The 18,822-nt window shown below is 43.5% G+C and overlaps 1 protein-coding gene across 1 annotated transcript; it reads left to right on the forward strand.

Moving 5' to 3' along the window:
• Window positions 1-4,544: 4,544 nt before the first annotated feature.
• On the forward strand, window positions 4,545-9,540 carry APOLD1 (apolipoprotein L domain containing 1). Its single transcript, XM_036909500.2, has 2 exons — window positions 4,545-4,669; window positions 5,910-9,540. The coding sequence occupies exons 1-2, from the start codon at window positions 4,667-4,669 to the stop codon at window positions 6,651-6,653; spliced, it is 747 nt and encodes a 248-aa protein (XP_036765395.2). The 5' UTR covers window positions 4,545-4,666; the 3' UTR covers window positions 6,654-9,540.
• The last annotated feature ends 9,282 nt before the right edge of the window (window positions 9,541-18,822 follow it).

Genomic DNA, 18,822 nt, shown 5'->3' on the forward strand with positions numbered 1-18,822 from the left:
TAAGATATATATTTTACTTTATTTACTCCATTTCATTCTACCAACACTTTCCAGATCCGTGATAATCTTGCTCATCTACTTCAGTAGCCTTCTAACTAATCTCCTTGGTTTTAGTTGCGTACCTCCAAAATCCGTCCTTCACACAACTCTCAGTGATGTCAACTCCAACCCTGTGAGGCCACGGAACAAGGCAGCCTCTTCCCCCGCATGGCGTCCGAAAGCCATCATGACTTACCTCCTACATATCCCCCAGCCTCATCCTGGACATTCCCAGCTTCCCACATTATGCTCAGCAACACGAAACTGCCAGAAGTACCCTGAACACTCCTCCATGCCTTTGTCCATTCTGTTCCCTAAGCTTGCCCTCCTCTTCCTCCTAATTTTTGCTCAAAGAACTTCTGTTCAACTCTCCAGGTTCAGTTCATTATCAGTGTTTTCAGAAAATCTTCCTTATCACTTCCTAGGCCCGGACTTTCCCTATACTTCCTTAGGGCACACACCTCTGGCACTTTCCATATTGAATTGAAATTATTTGTTCTGTATTTTTCTCTTCAATGGAGTGCTACTTCCTGGAGGCAGGGACAGTATCTTATTCAGCTTTTTATCTTCAATTCTAGCCTGATGACCAGAATACAGTAGGTACTCAACACACGTTCATGAAACTGAAATAAACCAAACAAATTAACCACTAATATAAGAAAACTGAGTTGCCTTAAAGCCTGGAGCTGGGATTTCTATAAAGCTAATGTCATTATAAAGTGGTTCTTTCAGAAAGCAATATAGCAACATGAACAAAAATGATGAAAACGTTCATTCTCCTTCACTTGGTATTTTCCCATTTGTGAATACACCGCAAAGAAGTATTCCGAAGGGGTAAAATGTACACAGATGTTCCTGGCAACTCTAGTTATAATAGTGAAAACACTGGAAGAAATCCAACTGTCTATTAGGGAAATGACTAAGCAAACAATGGGATTATTACATAGCTATTAAAAATGACAGAGGTGAGGACTATGTCAACACAGAGAAGTGTATATCTGCAGGAATGTTAAGTGGAAAAAAGAACACAGCCCAGTGTTTAAACTCTAGTGGTTAAGGATGTGTGTGGACATTAACAAAGATCAGAGGCCAATTTGGAGAAATAAAAATGGCCAGAGTTCAGTGTTCACCGGGTCTGTTTCTTTTTCCTGTGCAGCTCCATGAGTTTGTGATGATAATAGTTGAGCTGTCATACAACACAGAATAAATGCTCTAAATTGCCTCCCAGATTATATACTCCAAGAGATAATTTATGCTAAATTCTCATAAAATTATTATGAAAATAATGACATTTCTTCAAGAGAACACTTTCCTTTAGTTTAATTCAACAAGCAATCCTGAGAGTGGAACTATGTGCAAGAGTGCTTACATGCTCATGAAATTTATGAAAAACATGGGCAAGAATTCTCAGGTGGATGTGTGTCACTATTTTTTGTTTTTTTTTGTATCATTAACGTACAATTACATGAGCAACATTGTGATTACTAGATTCCCCCCATTATCAAGTCCCTACCACATACTCCATTGCAGTCACTGTCCATCAGCATAGTAAGATGCTATAGAGTCACTACTTGTCTTCTCTGTGCTATACTGCCTGCCCCCAACGACCACATTATGTGCACTAATTGTAATGCCCCTTATTCCCCTTCTCCCTCCCCTCCCACCCCACCCCAGTCCCTTTCCCTTTGGCAACTGTTAGTCCATTCTTGGGTTCTGTGAGTCTGCTGCTGTTTTGTTCCTTCAGTTTTTGCTTTGTTCTTATGCTCCACAGATGAGTGAAATCATTTGGTACTTTCTCTGCCTGGCTTATTTCACTGAGCATAATGCCCTCTAGCTCCATCCATGTTGTTGCAAATGGTAGGATTTGTTTTCTTCTTATGGCTGAATCATATTGCATTGTGTATATGTACCACATCTTCTTTATCCATTCATCTACTGATGGACACTTAGGTTGCTTCCATTTCTTGGCTATTGTAAACAGTGCTGCGATAAACACAGGGGTGCATATGTCTTTTTGAAACTGGGATCCTGCATTCTTAGGGTAAATTCCTAGGAGTGCATGTGTCACTATTTTTAACTTACTTTTATTTATTGGGGGTGACTGTACATATTAGAACCTATTACAAAGAGAAGTCTGAATGACCATTGGGCTAAACCTCACATTCACCAAATGGACTCAATTGTATACATTTGATGTTGCCTCCAAAAGAGGCTCTAGGCACAGTCACTGAAATATACTGATAAAGACTAAAAAGAAAAGAAAATCATCATGTAACTCTGAACTTGTATCATTTAACATTGTAGTGTACCATGAATTAATATTTCATAAATCCTGTGACCCTGTGAATAGCAAAATATTGACATTGCAAGATATATCACATGGCAATCAAAAGAAATAAACCACAATCTTTTATATCTTGTTTTAGAAATTCTTCATTTGTTAATTCACCAAGAGCCTTAAAAAATGGAGGTGGTCCAGCCTCTCTAGATCTCTGGGAGATCCTGATTATAATTATCACTTTATCTTTAAAATGTGGTAGTTTTAACTAGGGGCCCTAAACTAAGGGCTGGTTAGTAACTTTATAAATTCCTAACTGCTGTAAACTAGCCCTACTATTTCTGTTGCCGTGTAACCAGTGGTCAGAAAATTCACAGCTTATGGAACAGTGGTTCACAACCCCAGCTGCAGGTCAAAATCACCTACATTTTCCCAGACCCCATTCCAACCCCCCTGAGTTAGACTCCAGGATTGTGCTTAAAAAGCTCTCTTCCTTTCTTCATTCCTGCATTGTATTTCCTTATGGTTTCAGGACTCAGAATTCAAGCTAGTACTGTTAATGGTAGGGTTTAACTGCATTATGGGTTTAACCTAAAGGTTAATCTGAAGGTTAACACCATTTTCAGTGTGGTCTCTCTGGGGTGATGTGTTAAAAGGGCCCCCAAAACCATTTAGAATAGAAGTTGAGGGATGCAGTCCACAGACTGTAGGGGGAACCACCGAAAAGTTTCTTCAAATATTTCTCAAGTTTCTTATTATGCTTAAGTATATGAAAGTAAATAAATGCCGAGCTCAAAGTGTTGCATTCAAGTGTCCGTATTTGTAAATAATTTGAGGTATCATGCTGTCCATTCCCCTATACCTTCTATTTCTTCTGGTTCTGTGTTACGATTACTGATGCTCTGAAGGTGATGATCTCCCTGTACCCAGAAAAATTCCTCATCCACAAAGTGAAGATTTAATTGTGTTCCTCTAAGTCTAAAACACCTGAGAAAATGTCCAGGGAAGTTGAAGGAACATACGGGAGCTAATGAATTAAGGTTCAGTCCACATCCCATTTGGAGTGACTGTGTCTATGGGGACAGAGGAAGACATTTCCCACTTATCTCAAAGCATAGGTAGATAATAATGAAGGCATCTTAACTAAGGTTTTATTTATTCTTTGAGGATCTGTAACCTGAATATTTGGACATGGACCAGATTTAGAAAAACCAAGTTCATAAAGACCATGGCCATGAGTAGAAGCAAATGGCATTATGTTGATAAATGTGATAAATGTAGTTCTTAAGGTGGGGGCACTGAATTGTGTTCCAGAAAGATATGGCTGTGAAGAATTTCCTGATGAATCAGAGTTGAGATGATAATCATTTAGGTGGAAAACCAATTTGGCCTTCCTTATTTGAAGGTGAGGGTGTTAGATGAAGGATGATGTATTCGGGGCCCTGTGGTAGGAGGCTTCCAGGCTGAGCTCCAACCACCTATCGAATGCCCCAGAAAGCGTCCACAGATACTGTACTGTTGTTCCCTCCTTTATTATCCAGGTTATTAACCTGGGGATAGAATCCATTCATTTAACTATTGCGTGGGCTACAACTGCTACTTGAAAAGACAATCTTTGGAAGCCAAATCCCCATGGCCGTTGAAAGTGTATAATTAGCTCCTTGTGGAGCATGACCCCACTGATTTTTCTGGCGCGTTTGGCCTGCAATGTGCCCTTTCTGAGACCTCCACTATCTACACAGCTGGAGATGCCCCAAGCTGCACGCACCACTTCCTGTGGGTGTGGCCTCGCGTTCTTGAGGCTCCACCCTGAATGAGTCACGTTTCTACTGCTCACAGACTCACAGTGCTTTTAAAAATGCAGGAATGGACTATGAGTGGCTACATCAGACATAACAGTTTACTCCCTCCTTTTGCTTTTTAAAAAATGTCTTTGTAATGGTGGCCTCTTGAGAAACGCTATAATTGGTCAGTCCCGGATGCGTGGATTGTCCTCCCCTATAACGTCATTAGTTATTCTCAGGAGAGGAAAGGCAGGTTTGCCGCCTGGGAGAATGACAACACTTTTTCAAGTTGGGGAAGAGCCTGTGGTTCTTTTCCTGCGTTGGGGGAAAAGCGAACACACAATGTTCATTTCCTCAATACGGGATGTGCTGTGTGGCTGGCAGGTCATTTTCCATCATGTCACATCCTTCTGGATGAAGGCAGCAGGGGGCCAGGACAGGAAACGGCAAATTCTCAGAATGAGACAAGGCTTTCCCAGGGCAGTCATTGGTTCTCTGGATCTATAAAGCAGGTTCATCCAGAAACAGCCTCAGGTTTTTCTATCCTGGAGATAGCCAGAAGTGAATGGTAAGTGGGGAGCCTAGAGGGATAGTCTCAAAGTAGTCATTGGACTTCTAATACAGGGGTGATATCCTTACATTTTCAGTGACTTTTTCTCATTTTGCTAAGCGGTGTTGGAAATTTATCACTGGTGGGTCAATTCTGGAGGCACGCAAGTAAAATTAAGACCTAGGAGTTGGGAGACCAAGATTCTAGACTGGGGTCTGTGAATCAGCTGCATCTAGAATGTGACTGTCAATGTCCTGATCTTAAAGATGAGAATAATGATTTCTGCCCTGATATCTCACAGTACTGAAATGCTCTATTTCTATGGCTTTTTTTTTTACACTTTAAAGAGGTTCCTAAAGATGAGGAGTATAGTGGATACTGTACTGAAGGCGGGAATATTTGGCAATCAGGATGTGCTTTTACTCCAGGATGTTCTTTCTTCCTTAGTCGTTTTTGGTGGCTTCCATTCAGCTTGGTAAAGGCAGCCCTCAGTGAGTTGTTAAACAAAATTTTGGCCACTTAATTTTATTCAACTGCTAGTCATTTTTTAAGGAAGCTTTCATTTAGAGAGTTATAGTGGTATTAATGTAATTTAGTTTTATTAAGCACCCATCAGAAAGTGAGATTTCTGAAGACCCCAAGTGACTCTAGTTGGGATAAATAGCACAGACAACATTTCAGGCCTGATTCTAAGGTAAGAGCCTGGAAGAATAACAAGATTCGCTTCAGGCAAGTACCTTAGTTACCTACATTCCATAGACAGTATGATTTTTGTTTTTGGTGACTTGTCTTTTCATTCGTCAGAGAGAAAACAAAACTATTGCAAACTCTTACGATCCAAGTCTTCACGTATGGAAAGGGCTTTGTAAGTTGGGCCCATCTACCACTTGATAAAAGTGTTACATTTCAGAGCAGAGGCCCCAATGTCGCATTAGACTTCTAATGCCACCCCTCCCTCCTCGCTGAGTTTACATCTTATTTAACAGTTAATTAAGTCCATCCTTCGCGTTCCCTGGGAGAAAAGCGGACGATGGCGTCACACCCATCGGCAGAGGCAGATTGAGGTCCTGAGAACTGCTGGGACTTGTCCCAGAGGACAGAACTGGTCTCGGAGAACTTGACACACAACTCCCTGCACAGTGACCCGTTTCCCCTAGCGAGGCGGGAGCTGTTTCGTTTAACGTCTGCGTACGCGGGCGGCGGCGCGAGCAGCGGGCGGGCTCCGGGACTCCGCTAACGCGTGTGCGTGTCCCCGCAGGGCATGGAGCGGCGGGCAGCCGGGGAGCTGCGCGGCGTTGACGCGCTGCGGCGCCTCCAGGGGCTGCTGCTGGACCGCCGCGGGCGACTGCACGGCGAGCTGCTGCGCCTGCGCGAAGTGGCCCGGCGCCTCGAGCGCCTCCGCCGGCGCTCCCTGGCGGCCAACGTAGCGGGCAGCTCGCTGAGCGCCGCGGGCGCCGTGGCCGCCATCGTGGGGCTCTCCCTCAGCCCCGTCACCCTGGGGGTCTCGCTTGTGGCATCGGCCGTGGGGCTCGGGGTGGCCACCGCCGGAGGGGCCGTCACCATCACGTCCGACCTCTCTCTGATCTTCTGCAATTCCCGGGAGCTGCGGAGGGTGCAGGAGATCGCGGCCACCTGCCAGGACCAGATGCGCGAGATCCTGGGCTGCCTCGAGTTCTTCTGCCGCTCTCAAGGCCGCGGGGACCGCCAGCTGCTGCAGTGCGGGAGGAACGCCTCCATCGCCCTGTACAACTCTGTCTACTTCATCGTCTTCTTCGGCTCACGTGGCTTCCTCATCCCCAGGCGGGCCGAGGGGGCCACCAAGGCTAGCCAGGCCGTGCTGAAGGCCAAGATTCAGAAACTGGCAGAGAGCCTGGAGTCCTGCACGGGGGCTCTGGACGAACTCAGTGAGCAGCTGGAGTCCAGAGTCCAGCTCTGCACGAAGAGCAGGCGTGGCCACGACCTCAAGGTCTCAGCTGAGCAGCCGACAGGGCTGTTTTTCTGAGAACATCCTTTCCCCCTAATGACCACGGCCAGAAGCCATCCCCATGGGATGCTCCAGATTTGTAACTCCCCCAGGAAAACACCCAGTTGGGTCAGGAGCTGAATGCAAAGGATGAGAAAACCTGTTCTTGAAGTCGGGGGTGGGGGGAGTGTCGTCTCATCCTCTTTTCCCATCCCCGCGACATCCTGGCTAGGGTTGAGTGCTAGGGACTTTTTACTTGCCTGATCCTAGTGGGATATGTGACCTGAAGACTGTTTTTCCTTTATCAGACCGCTCAGTCTTCCTGACCACCACTGGGCAATCCCATTTTGAAGTTGTGGGGTTCCTGCTGCTGCCCTGGTGGTTTGGGTCCAGGTTGGAGAGGGCGCGGACACCTCCACCCTCTGGGTCCTCTCTAATCCCCATTAGGCTTTACGATCTTTAGGATGCCTTTGAGAGGGGACACTAGCTTTAAAACCTCTCGTCTAGAGTTTCTGAGTACAAAGAACTCCAGAATCCTGGGCAAATCAGAGCCCCTGAGAACTGAGTAGGGTAACCTTCATGACCCAAGAGAGGCCAGGCCCCTCAGCTGTCAGGCCGTCCCCACCCTGTCTCAGCCTGCCCAGTTCACAGATCCAGACAAGGGTGGAGTGGGTGGATGGCGCCATCTAGGCCCCAGCCCCTTGCAGGAAGAAGCGGAAGCTAAGGAAGATGAAGCGACTAACAGCTTCATTTGCTGACATCCTAGTGCAGAGAAGAGGGCAGTGGCTTTTGAATTAGACATTCCAGGGCCAGTTACAGGCTGTCACTAATATGTGACCTTGGCCACTTCATCTCTCTGAGCCTTGGCTTTCTCGGTCTGCAAACCAGATGCTGAAACCTCTGTTGTGAAGTATGGAGTTAAAGTGCCAAGCACAGCATCTGGTTCCCAAAGTGTGGCTCCTGGACTGCCAGCATTAGCATCAGCGGGGGAACTTGTTAGAAAGGCAGATTCTTGGACTCAGCTCTCGATTTAAGGAATCAGAAATTCTGGAGGTGAGGCCCAGCAACCTGTGTTTAAAAAGCCCTCAGGGTGATTCTTTTACCTGCTAAGGTTTGAAAACCAAGGCAATGGATGTTGGTTTCTGATCCCCTCCATGAGCTTTCGTGAAGTCTCATGGCCTCTCTAGGGGCTCCGTGGTCTCCAGAGTCATTCACAGAAGGTCAAGGTCAGACTGTGTCCCAGAACTAGAAAGGAAGAAAATGTGTTGCGGAAGGTGTGTGTGTTGGTGGGGGGGTTGTCCCGTGTCGGCGTCCTGGGGCGTCCTGGGTTGTCCACTGCGTCAACTAGGTATGTAACATAATAAGCCCTGTAGAGGGCAGTGTTGCCCACTCATTGTAGAAAGTGGTACAGAAGGGAACGTGAACTTCATGGAAACTGACCATTATTACCTTCTCTGAAAACTGCCAGAACGTGTGTTTTTTAAAAATGTGTTATAAATATGTTATTTAATTACTGTTTATTATTTGCATTTAGTTTTATTTAATCACCACACCCATTTAGAAAATAATAGGAATAGCAAGTGTCTGAATGGGAGACTACTGAGGCTGTATTCAAGAGATGAAGCTGAGGGGGTGTGTGAGCTGGAAATAGCATTGCCATCTTTTATTTAATCTCTCTCCTTCAGGGGAGATTTTTGACTTGTGGGATATAGAAATGATGCAAGCATATTTATCCTGAAGGTACTTTGCCAACAGATTACCCTTGACCTGAAAAGAAAACCTATTTAGCTCAGGGAAAAAAAAAAACAGAGGCATGTGAAGGAAACACTCAGACTTGGAATCCTGATGTCCTATGAAGTGACATCTTATGGGTTTAGACAAAACAGCTTGTGTTACAGAGGTGATGTGTCATATTTTCACTTTGGGAGCTGTAAGAAATCTGTAAGCTGTCTCTAAGAAAATACTTATAATTTCTTCAATTTCCATTCCTACAACTGTAATGTTGAAATATATGTTGAAAACTTTTTGAGGCCACACACATGCAACTTGGCTGTATTATTGAATTGTTAACATGCTTCAAATCTACCCAGTCTTGCCTTATGCTTCCCAATGATGGCAGTGTGTCTGAGGAAGAATAATTTCAGTGCTGGGGTAGGGAGGGGTTAGTGGTTGTATTATTATTTTTTTCCTATGAACTGCAATCAATCTGTGTTCTGGCTTATGTTGAAGTTGGTACTGGTTTCTTTTTAAACTGGTGTCATTTCCTAGATGACATTGTACCGATGCTGACATTTTAGATCACCAGAATGTACTTCACGTTGTTGTGTGTGTTAGGTCATAAAGGTACAACTACTCCCTAACTCCATTTTTTTATTAATGCTTAGGTGTGAATTATGGTCTTCCAATGCATGAGCTCTTCCCTAGAAATAAACTGGGTATTGTAGAAAGCAGCAGCACTGACTTTTCCTATTATTAAGGTATTTTGAGTATATCAAAGTCCTAAACCCCCGAAGTCATAATTTCAGTGGCTCACTTTATATCCAAGGGAGAGTGTCTACTTTGGAACAATACTTTGGAACAGTACATAAGAGGGGCTCAACCAATGCATTTGAATAATTTAATAAACTCTTAGCTATATCTTAATAGGAATATGTTGATCATGAAAGATTACCCTTCATTTTATGTGTCTGTTATAAAGATTGGAGGCTCTACCAGAATTCAAGTTCAGCTAAGTGGATCCTAGAAACAAGTATTTATTTATTTCTTTTGTGGGAATGTGAATTAGGCTTTTCCCTAAGGCCTTCATTCTATAAACAAACAGATTGAAATGGTATTTGTAAAGAGAAGAAAGGAGAAGGGTATTTAGATTACAAGCGTACTTCAGAAAAATGTCCAAGTTTGAAAAATAAATATTTGTCCTAAGGTTTGACTGCTTCTGTTCATTTCTAGGGTTTTTCTATTCATCTCTTGGGTTTATAATCATTTGGATTGTTTTCTTTCACCATAAAGGGGATTCGTTTGATTCTGCATTTCAAGGATTCAATAAAACTACGTTTTGCGCTATGAAAAAAATAATCCTCAGCAAACATTCTGATCATAATCACTCTGATGCATTTGCCCTCAGGCACCTGTCATTTCCACATGGCAAATGTCAAAATAAAAATATTTACTGGGAGAAAAAAGAGAAGAGTAGTGTAGGAGCCACTCTAGATTAGGTGTGTCAAACAATCAATCAACTTGATATATTTCTCATTCAATACCTCGGTGTGAAGAAAAAGTGCATGAAATTGAGACACTGAGATAAGACATTATGTAGAGATAAATGGGGATAGAGTTACATGCAACAATTTTTGAATTCCACATTTTTTCCCACTATAGCAAAATTAGTCCTTTCCCCTTATTGAAATAAAACGCTCCTTCCTCAAAATTTTTGACCTTTCTGTAATTCATTACCTGAGCTCATGTGTGCCTGTGTATGAGTTAGTAACGTTGAGAAAGGACAGATGTATAATCAGTTTCATTTAGAATATTCAGCATCAAACTGTATAAATCATTTTTAAAAAAGTAATCAACTCACATACAGGAATTCTCCTGTATATCTCTAGATCTAGAAATCAGACTTTCAATTTTAGAATCTTTGAACATAATTAGAACCTGGGAAGCAATTGAAAGAAAACTTAGAAGCAGCCAAATTAGCCTTCACAAACCCCCAGACACTAGAGAGAGGGCAGAAAGGGCGAGCCAGGGGCAGCATTTATATTAGGAAGGCAAAACTTTCCCGGACATCTCCAGGGGACTTGACATTGCAAGTCACTGACCTTGACCAGGCAAGGCTGGCTGGGAAAGGTAGTATTTTTAGCTACAAATTTGCTGCTTCCAATATACCTAGACTTCTGTTTGTAAGGAAGAAGAGGAGGATGGCCATTGAGTGGAAAATCCAAACAAAGAGCCTGTAGTGGTGGCTTCAGTGTGTGGAGAACTACTGCCCTGGAGGTGGTCTCACTGTCTGACCTCTGGCTTCTGAATCTCCGGCCTCTGGACCTTGGAAACACCCCTAGGTCCAGATGTTGCACTGTTAATGACTGTGCAACCAAAAAAATGCCTATGTTGGCAGGTGCCTGACTGTTTGCAAGGCCAGCCACAAGGCTGGGATCCTCTCTCTGCTGGAGCATATGGTACTCCTGTTCGAACAAGTGTCCCTTAGTTCATTGCAATAAACCTCTCCTTGCTGAGTTGACAGGAGGTTGGGATGTTACTTTTTTACTCCTGGCAAACTCTTAAGAGGGGAAAGTAAATCATGCTGTGGTCTGGAATAGGACAAAGAATGAATCCTAAAATATAGGAATAATTCCTTAGCCAGCACAGAGTTGCCGGGAGCAGGGAAATGCTGATGGAGCTGGACCCCTGCAAGGGCCAGAAGGAACATTTGGGACCCTCAGCACCCCTGACCTTGAGTGGCATTAGCATTAGGTTTGGAGAGAAGGCCCTGCAGTGTGGTCATGGTTGCCCAGGTAAAGCTTGTCTATATGAAACTGCATCTGGAGAGAATGATGTTTAATCCCATTTAGTATCTCTATGGCTACCCCAGGGGTGGGAGTGCAGGCAAGCCTGTTACCTAATTTGCCCCAGAACTTTAGCAATGAGTCACAGCCACGGACTGTGCATCTCAAACACACAGGAGCAGCCATAGCATAGCTTGGCCCAGCATTTGTGCAGATTCAACCAAATTCATCAAAATAATTGTACTTGGGAGGAACTTTTTGGTAGCTGGGGAAGAGCGATAATGTTTGAAACTTTTCTGTTAGGCTAAAAATGACTTTTTTCAGGTCCCTGGTTGATACACCGATCTGTGTTTTGCCTTGACCTTGGTGTTAAAACTGCACTCTCAAAATGTCATTGAAGACCAATACTTTTCTCAGTGCTTAAATAAAATGACATTTAGATAATTAATATAGAAAATATGGATATTTAATGATAACAATAGCTGACATTTATTGACAACTTACTAGGTATTGTTCTAAGTACAATTTGATGTGTATTATCACATTTACCTTACAAAAATCTTATAAGGTGGACACTATAATTACTCCATATTGTTAGATAAAGAAAGTAAGGAACTTAGAGGCTACACAGCTGGCAAGAGGCACCCCAGGATTTGAATCTTGGCAACCTGATTCCTAATATAAAGTAATAACTCATGATAGTGACATTAATAACAACATGCTGACAGATTCATTCATTCATCTAGAAAACATTTATTGAATACTCAGTTGTACTACCTAGTGTTATTCGTGAGCAAGAAGACAGGCTCCTATTTTTTATGGCACTAAGAATCTGGTAAACTAGGTAGGGTAATCTTATGCCAGTAGGTTGATCAGTAAGAAATTGAAATGGTGTTTTGCAAATACCTAATATTTGCCAAAAACAATGTGGGTGTGATTGAAAACAATCATTTTCAGCTTAGCTCATAAAATCTTGTGCACATGTACTTTGTAATGCTGCCCCAGACATCCCACACTCGGGAAGATTCTTGTCAACAAAACACCTAGAGTGGAAAGACATGATTAATAAGAACCTTTGGCTAACTGCTGATGTGCTGGGACAGAAGGTATGATGGAGACCACGGAGACATGAATAAAGGAATTACTGGTCGAACAGGCCCTTCCAGATCTAGTAGAAAAACCTCTGAAAATGAAACTTCTTGGGGTCATTCCATCGAAACTGCCACTGAAACTGAGTTTTCTCCCTGTTAGGGGTGTGTACTCAATTTCAGTGTCGTAGCTGTGGACTAAAAGGCTGGAGGCATGTGGATGAGCAGGTAGGTGTGATTGGAAATAAAACTTTAGTTGCCATGAAACTATTCAAAATAATAGGTCTTTGTTTGTGGATGATTTGTTGATAACACTGTTCCCTGGGCTTTTGCACAGTAAACACTATTCATTATTGGACTTCCATTCTTTCTAACTTCTCTGTAGCTATTTAATACATTGTTGACTATCCAATTCTTAAGCACTTTTCTCTCTTGAACTCTGTGACACCAGCCTTTCTTCTTTGTCTCTCTGTTTAGCTTCCTGGACAGCCTTTGTTTCTCCCCCATTCCTAAATGTCAAGTGTTCCCTGAGCCTCAGACCGACCTCCATCACTAAGTCCTTCACTGAATCCTTCATGCTCATCCCCAGTGCCCCACCGTCCTGGGTTGAGTGTTAGTAGGGATGCAACCAGTGCTAAAGGATTTTCTTTGGTCAGTTTGAATTTGGTGGATGTTGGATGAAATCAAGAACAAAGGTGGAGATCACTGACTGAATGAAGCAGGCTGCAGGAGCATATACAAAACAGAAAGTCCTGGCTGCTTCCTCCTGCCTATGTCCCTCTTTGGAGCACTGCACTTTGATTTCAGCCACATGTGGTCTTCTTGTCTGAACGTCTAAGAGCACTCTATTTGTGTCTCATTCACACACCGATCACTTGATACCTTTTATTAGAGATATTTGTGCCAATGACAAAAGCCCCAAAGCTCTAAAGGACAGAAACAAATCTCAGATACCATTAAGCCTCCCCAGCTCTCTGGCTCCATAAGCATTTGTTGAATGGATGAATTAATGAACAGGCACTCTGTGTTAATGGGTATACTGGCATTGCTTCCCAGCACATCTGAAGCTAAAGGTATACTCCTCTCTGCAGAACTGGTTCAGTGTCACAGCCCTCCTGCCTCATCACCATAAGGTCGGTCTCCCAGGTGCCTGCCTTGAAATCTCAGTGCCATCTCCAGTCGTCCCCTTCTTTATTTCTCTGATATCCCTTTGCCAAGGTAGATCCTTCCCATTAAATGTCTCTCCCTCCATTTTGATCAAATCCTCTGTTACCATAACCTGCTTAAGCTTTCATCCTTTAACACCTACAACAATCTTCAAACTGGCTTTCCCGATTCCAGGTTCTTTCCATTTAAATTCATGCTACGTTCCAATCTTTGATTCATTTATAAAAATCACAGATTTCCTCATATTCCAGTCTAACAGAATGTAACCTTACCTAAAACTTGACTCTGAATTTGAGTATGTATCCCAGAGAGGTGCTGAGTTCCTGTGTTGTAACAGGGTATTTTGATGGGTGATACTGTGAAGGGCTAAGATGAACTTAATTATGTGGTTTTAATGAGACAACAATGATGTATCTTAGGGACTTTACAAAAAGGACTGAGTCAGATAGAAAAGGTCCAGGAATGGTGGTGGGGAGAAGCCTTGTGAAGGGGAGAAAGGTGGAAAGCAAGCAGAGAGTGGCCAGAATAGGCAGGATCAGGCCTTCACTACATAGATATCCTCCAGGAAACTGCAGGCCTAGTGGTTTTTATTTTCTTTCAGTATTATTAAGATATAATTGTATACAGCACTGTATAAGTATAAGGTATACAGCATAACAGCATGTATTGTGAAATATTACAAGTTTAGTTAACATCCATCATCTCAAATAGATACCAAAAAAAAAAAAGAAAAACGATTTCCTCCTTGTGATAAGAACTTACAGGATCTATTCTATTTGCATGTAGTCATCCTGTTGTACATTACATTCCCCAATACTTATTTATTTTATAGCTGGAAGTTTGTACCTTTTGATTAATCCACCCCCACCTCACCTATCAGATAACCACAAATCTGATATCTTTTTCTATGAGTTTGGCTTTCTCTTTTTAGATTCCACATATAAGTAAGGTCATACAGTATTTGTTTTCTCTGACTTATTTAGCACAATTCCCTCAAGGTCCACCCGTGTTGTTTGCAATTTGCTGATTTCCTCCTTCTTTATTGCTAAACAGTATTATATATACATATATATATACACGAATTCCCTTGCTAAAACTATCCGGCTGTGCAGCTCAGTCATAAATCTATGGTGCTGACAATGAATTTCCTGACCTCTGAAAGCTTTCCTCCCCACCGTGGCCTCCTTTATAAGGGGCATTAGCTAAAGAGGACATGACTTCAGAGGGTTCGGGGCACCATTTCCCACCTCTCCAGCATGACCTGTTTTATAAGCTTTCTCATGAAGTTGGAAATGCACATTTACCTCCCAGAAAAAGACTGGAAGACACCATTTCCTTTGGTGCACAGGCGTCCTTAGAGATAATGTCCCTTTGTGTACCACAGTCAGGTTGACCTTGTCCCCGCACCCCTGCCTTGCACAGGGAAAGCTGTTGGGCTCCTTTCCTCCTTGCCAGGGATGACCTATCTTGGCTGGGGTAACAACCTGGGTCTAGGAGCTCAGTTTAGTTTACCACTTCTATTACACACAAGCATATGACTTTTCTGTATCACAACTACTGCTTCAGCTCTCCTCTTCTGCATCCCCCTCCCCACACACATTACACTCCTATGGACACAGAGATATGCATTCATTTAACAAAATATTGATTGTACACCTGCTATGTGCTAGGTGTTTTTCTAGGCACTGAGCCTAAAGTGGTGAACAGAAGAGCTAAGTCTCTGCTGTCATGGAGTTTGTATTTTAAAGATGATAAGGAAGGCAGACATAAACAACAAAATAAATATCTAGTTTGACAGATATTTGCTTCCTATTGCTACAGACAAATTACTACAATCTTAGAGTCTTAAAACAACTGAACTTATTTTCTTAGAGTCAGAAGTCTGACATGGGTCTCAGTGGGCTGGAATAAAGTAGTTGGCAGGGCTATGATCCTTTCTGGAGGCTCTCAGGGAAAATCTGTTTTCAAGCTTTTTCTGCCTTCTACAGGTAGCCACATTCTTTGGCCCATGGCCCTCTTCCTTTCTCCTCCAAGCCTGCAACGATGAGCTGAGTCCTTCTCCCATCACATCACTCTGACTTCCTCTTCTGCCTTTTCTTCCACTTTTCAGGCCCTAGTGATTACATCGGACCCACCCGGACAACCTAAGGTCATCTTCCTGTTTTCAGGTCGGTAGATTTGCAAACTAATTCCATCTGCAACCTAAATTTCCCCTTGCCAGGTAACATAACATGTTCACAGATTCTGGAATTAGGATGTGTACATCTTTGGGGGCCATTATTCTGCTTACACTGTGGTGGTAAGTGCCATGGAGAAACACTGAGCAGGACAGGGGAGAGAGTGCGGGGGGTGGGTCGCAAGGCCGCAATGACCAGATGACATTTGAGTGAAGATTTAAAGTTGGTGTGGGAGAGAGTCAGAAGGGTATCTGAGGAAGGAGCGTATCAGGCAGAGGGAACGGAAGGGACAAAGCCTGTGAGGCAGAAGCATGCCCGATGTGTTTAAGGAACAGTCAGGAGCTCAGTATGGCTCAAAGGGAATGGATTGGGGTGGAGTGTGGTGGGAGATGAGTTCAGAGAGATGTTGGGGCCAGAACGTGTAGGACTTATAGACTAGTGTAAGGACTTAGACTTTTGCTCTGAGTGATATGGGAAGTCATTGGAAGGTTTTGAGCAGAGCAATGAGCTGACCAGCCTTATGTTAGAAAAAGATCCCTTTGCTGCTGTGTTGAAAATTCACTGTGGAAAGGAGAAAGCAGAGGCAAGAATACTAGTTAGGAGGCTATTGGACTACTTCAGGGGAGAGCTATTGGCAGCTGGAAGTACAGAAAAGTAGTCAGACCCTAGATATATTATGGACATAGACTTAACATGAGTTGTTGACAGACCGGATGTGGGGTGAGAGAAAGGAAGGAGTTCTGGCTTGAGTAATTTAGAAGGATAACATTGCTATTTCCTCACATGCAGAAGACTATGGGAAATGCGGATTGGAGAGGAGTGGAATCAGGATTTCAGTTTTAGAGATGTTATTTTGAGTTACCTGAGGAAACCAAGAGGAAAGGACAAGTAGAGAGTTGAGTACATGAGTCTGGAGCACAAGGTAGGAATTAGAAGGGAGCTATAAATCAGAGGATCTTTCGCAAATAGGTGGTATTTAAAGCCACAAGACTGGATATGGGAGTGAGTGGATGTAGACAATATAGAGAACAGGTCCAAGGACTCAGCCGTGGGTCCTCCGACACCTGCAGTGAGGGGTGGTGGGATGAGGAGGAGCTGGCTAGGTAGACTGACAAAGAGTGGCTGGACTCTGGTGTCTGGGAAGCCAAGCGAGAAGGATTTCTCACGGACCAGGGAGCCAAGTGCTGCTGAAGAGTCTGAAGGGCCAAGTAAAATGATGAATGAGAATTGAGCATTGGGTTTAGCAGCATGGAGGTCACTCTTGACCTTGACAAGAGAAATTTCAGTGGAAAGATTGGGGGCAAAAGCATGACTGAAGTGGGTTTGAAAGACAGGATTATAGGCAGCATGTATAGACAACTCTTTGAAGAGTTTTGCTGTCAAGCGGAACAGAGGAGTGGACAGTAGCTGGAGGGGGATGTGGGGTCATGAGAGCTGTTTTTTAAGATGACAAATAGTGGCATGTGTGTATGCTGTTGGAATGATCCAGTAGAGAGGAAAAAACTGATGGGAACTTCAGAAGGAGGTCCTTGAGGGAGTAAGAGTTAGCCCAGGTGCAAAGTGGAGGGGGTCGGCCTTCCCTCGGTGGGGTCACTAGAGGTACATTATCAGAGCAAGGTGATAAGACTGGTGTGAGAACTCGTGGATGTTCTCTGCATTTCCCCCCGAAACAGGAAGCAAGGTCAGGAGCTGAGACTGACAGTTGGGGAGGGGTTGTTGGACCGTTAGGGGGATGTTGAGGAGCTCCGGGCAGCATGAAAAGCCACTTACAGGCGGCAGTTAGTGTGTTTCCTTAGCAGCTCTGCTAAGTTATGGTTGTTAGGTAAAAACAACAGAAGCTCTTTTAGCTAGTTTAGCCAAAATAAATTTATTAAAGCATATTAAGAAGCTCACAGACTCTCCAAGAAGGTAAAAGTAAGGCTTGGGGGTAACGTGGCCAGGAGCACCCGAACATTGCTGTGAGATCACCAAGCCAGCAGAAACTCGACTGCTGCCGTCACTAAGCTGGGATACCTCAGAGCATCTGCATGTGCAGCACAGGCTGAGACTCCAGAACTTTTTTCACTGCTGCCCCCATAAGCTGGGTACCTCTGCCAGTGGCAGCGTCCTCTACGTTGCACTGCTCTGTTCTGAACTAAACCGGCATGGGTGTGTCTGTTTGGTAGAAACTGGCGCCCTAGGTGTGACAGAGGGTGGGAGAGTGAGTTTCTGGTTTCCACTTAAGAAGAAGGACTTGTGTTGAGGGAACTTTGCCAATAACTGGAAAATTGTTCACAGGATGTTGGCTCTTGCTAAGCATGAGAAACGTCCAGGAAAGCAGTTAATGTTTTATTTTATCTGTTTATTTATTTCAAAATTTAGATAATGCACTCACTTAACTTCACATGCTTCTATTTGAAAGTGTGGCTGGAAGCTGCTACATATTGTTTGCTGTTTCATTGTGACAATGGTATCTGGATTGCCAAGGAATTTCATAAACACCTCCATGTCTAGTAATTTGGTTTTTTAAAATTGTGTATGCATTAAAAAAACCCCACGTATTGAAAGGAGTATGAAGCAACCAGGAAACCAGGAAATGAGACAAAGTGGCCTTTCCTTTATTACATACCCCATAGTATGAACTGACCTTGCAACTCTAGCCTTTGTGGTTTTCCTATGTAAGGATTAAAACACCACATTTGAATCTCTTGCTTCTTGTTGACTTCATGTTAAATCTTCCTTATGTATTTTATTTACACCTGAGAACATCGGTATCTTTGCTGAAATTCTCAATTGGAGCATCCAGATTTTTTCAGGTCCTGGACATAAAAATCTCTATTATCCTAAAGACCCAAGGATGATAGTGGACCAAAGGGTTCTGGCTAATACTCAGTGGCAGGTTTAGTAGAGAAGTTGGCTTTAGTGCCCCACTGAGCTACTCCTAGCCACTGCCTCTGGAGTGGTGTCCGCCATGGGAGTGGCTGCATGCAGCCTTGTTGAATTACCACGCTCCAAGGGCAGTTTCTCCATTTTTTTCATATTCAGAAACTCCCTGTGATTCATATAATTAGTAAATAAATAGGCTCTGGGGGTTTATTCATGCTAAACACACTCATAGGAGACCAGTTTGCACAGTCTCATGGATTCGTTGAGCAACTCTTGACTGAAGACCTTGCCCCTGCAAGACCCTGGAATTGCAGTGGTGCACAGCACAGATGTGGTCACCGCACTCACACCACATGCAGTCTAGTGAGAAAGCAGACAACAGCAAAGTTCACTTTGGACCATGGTGGTA

This window comes from Manis pentadactyla, chromosome 14, assembly GCF_030020395.1.
Source record: "Manis pentadactyla isolate mManPen7 chromosome 14, mManPen7.hap1, whole genome shotgun sequence".
NCBI classification, from domain to species: domain Eukaryota; kingdom Metazoa; phylum Chordata; class Mammalia; order Pholidota; family Manidae; genus Manis; species Manis pentadactyla.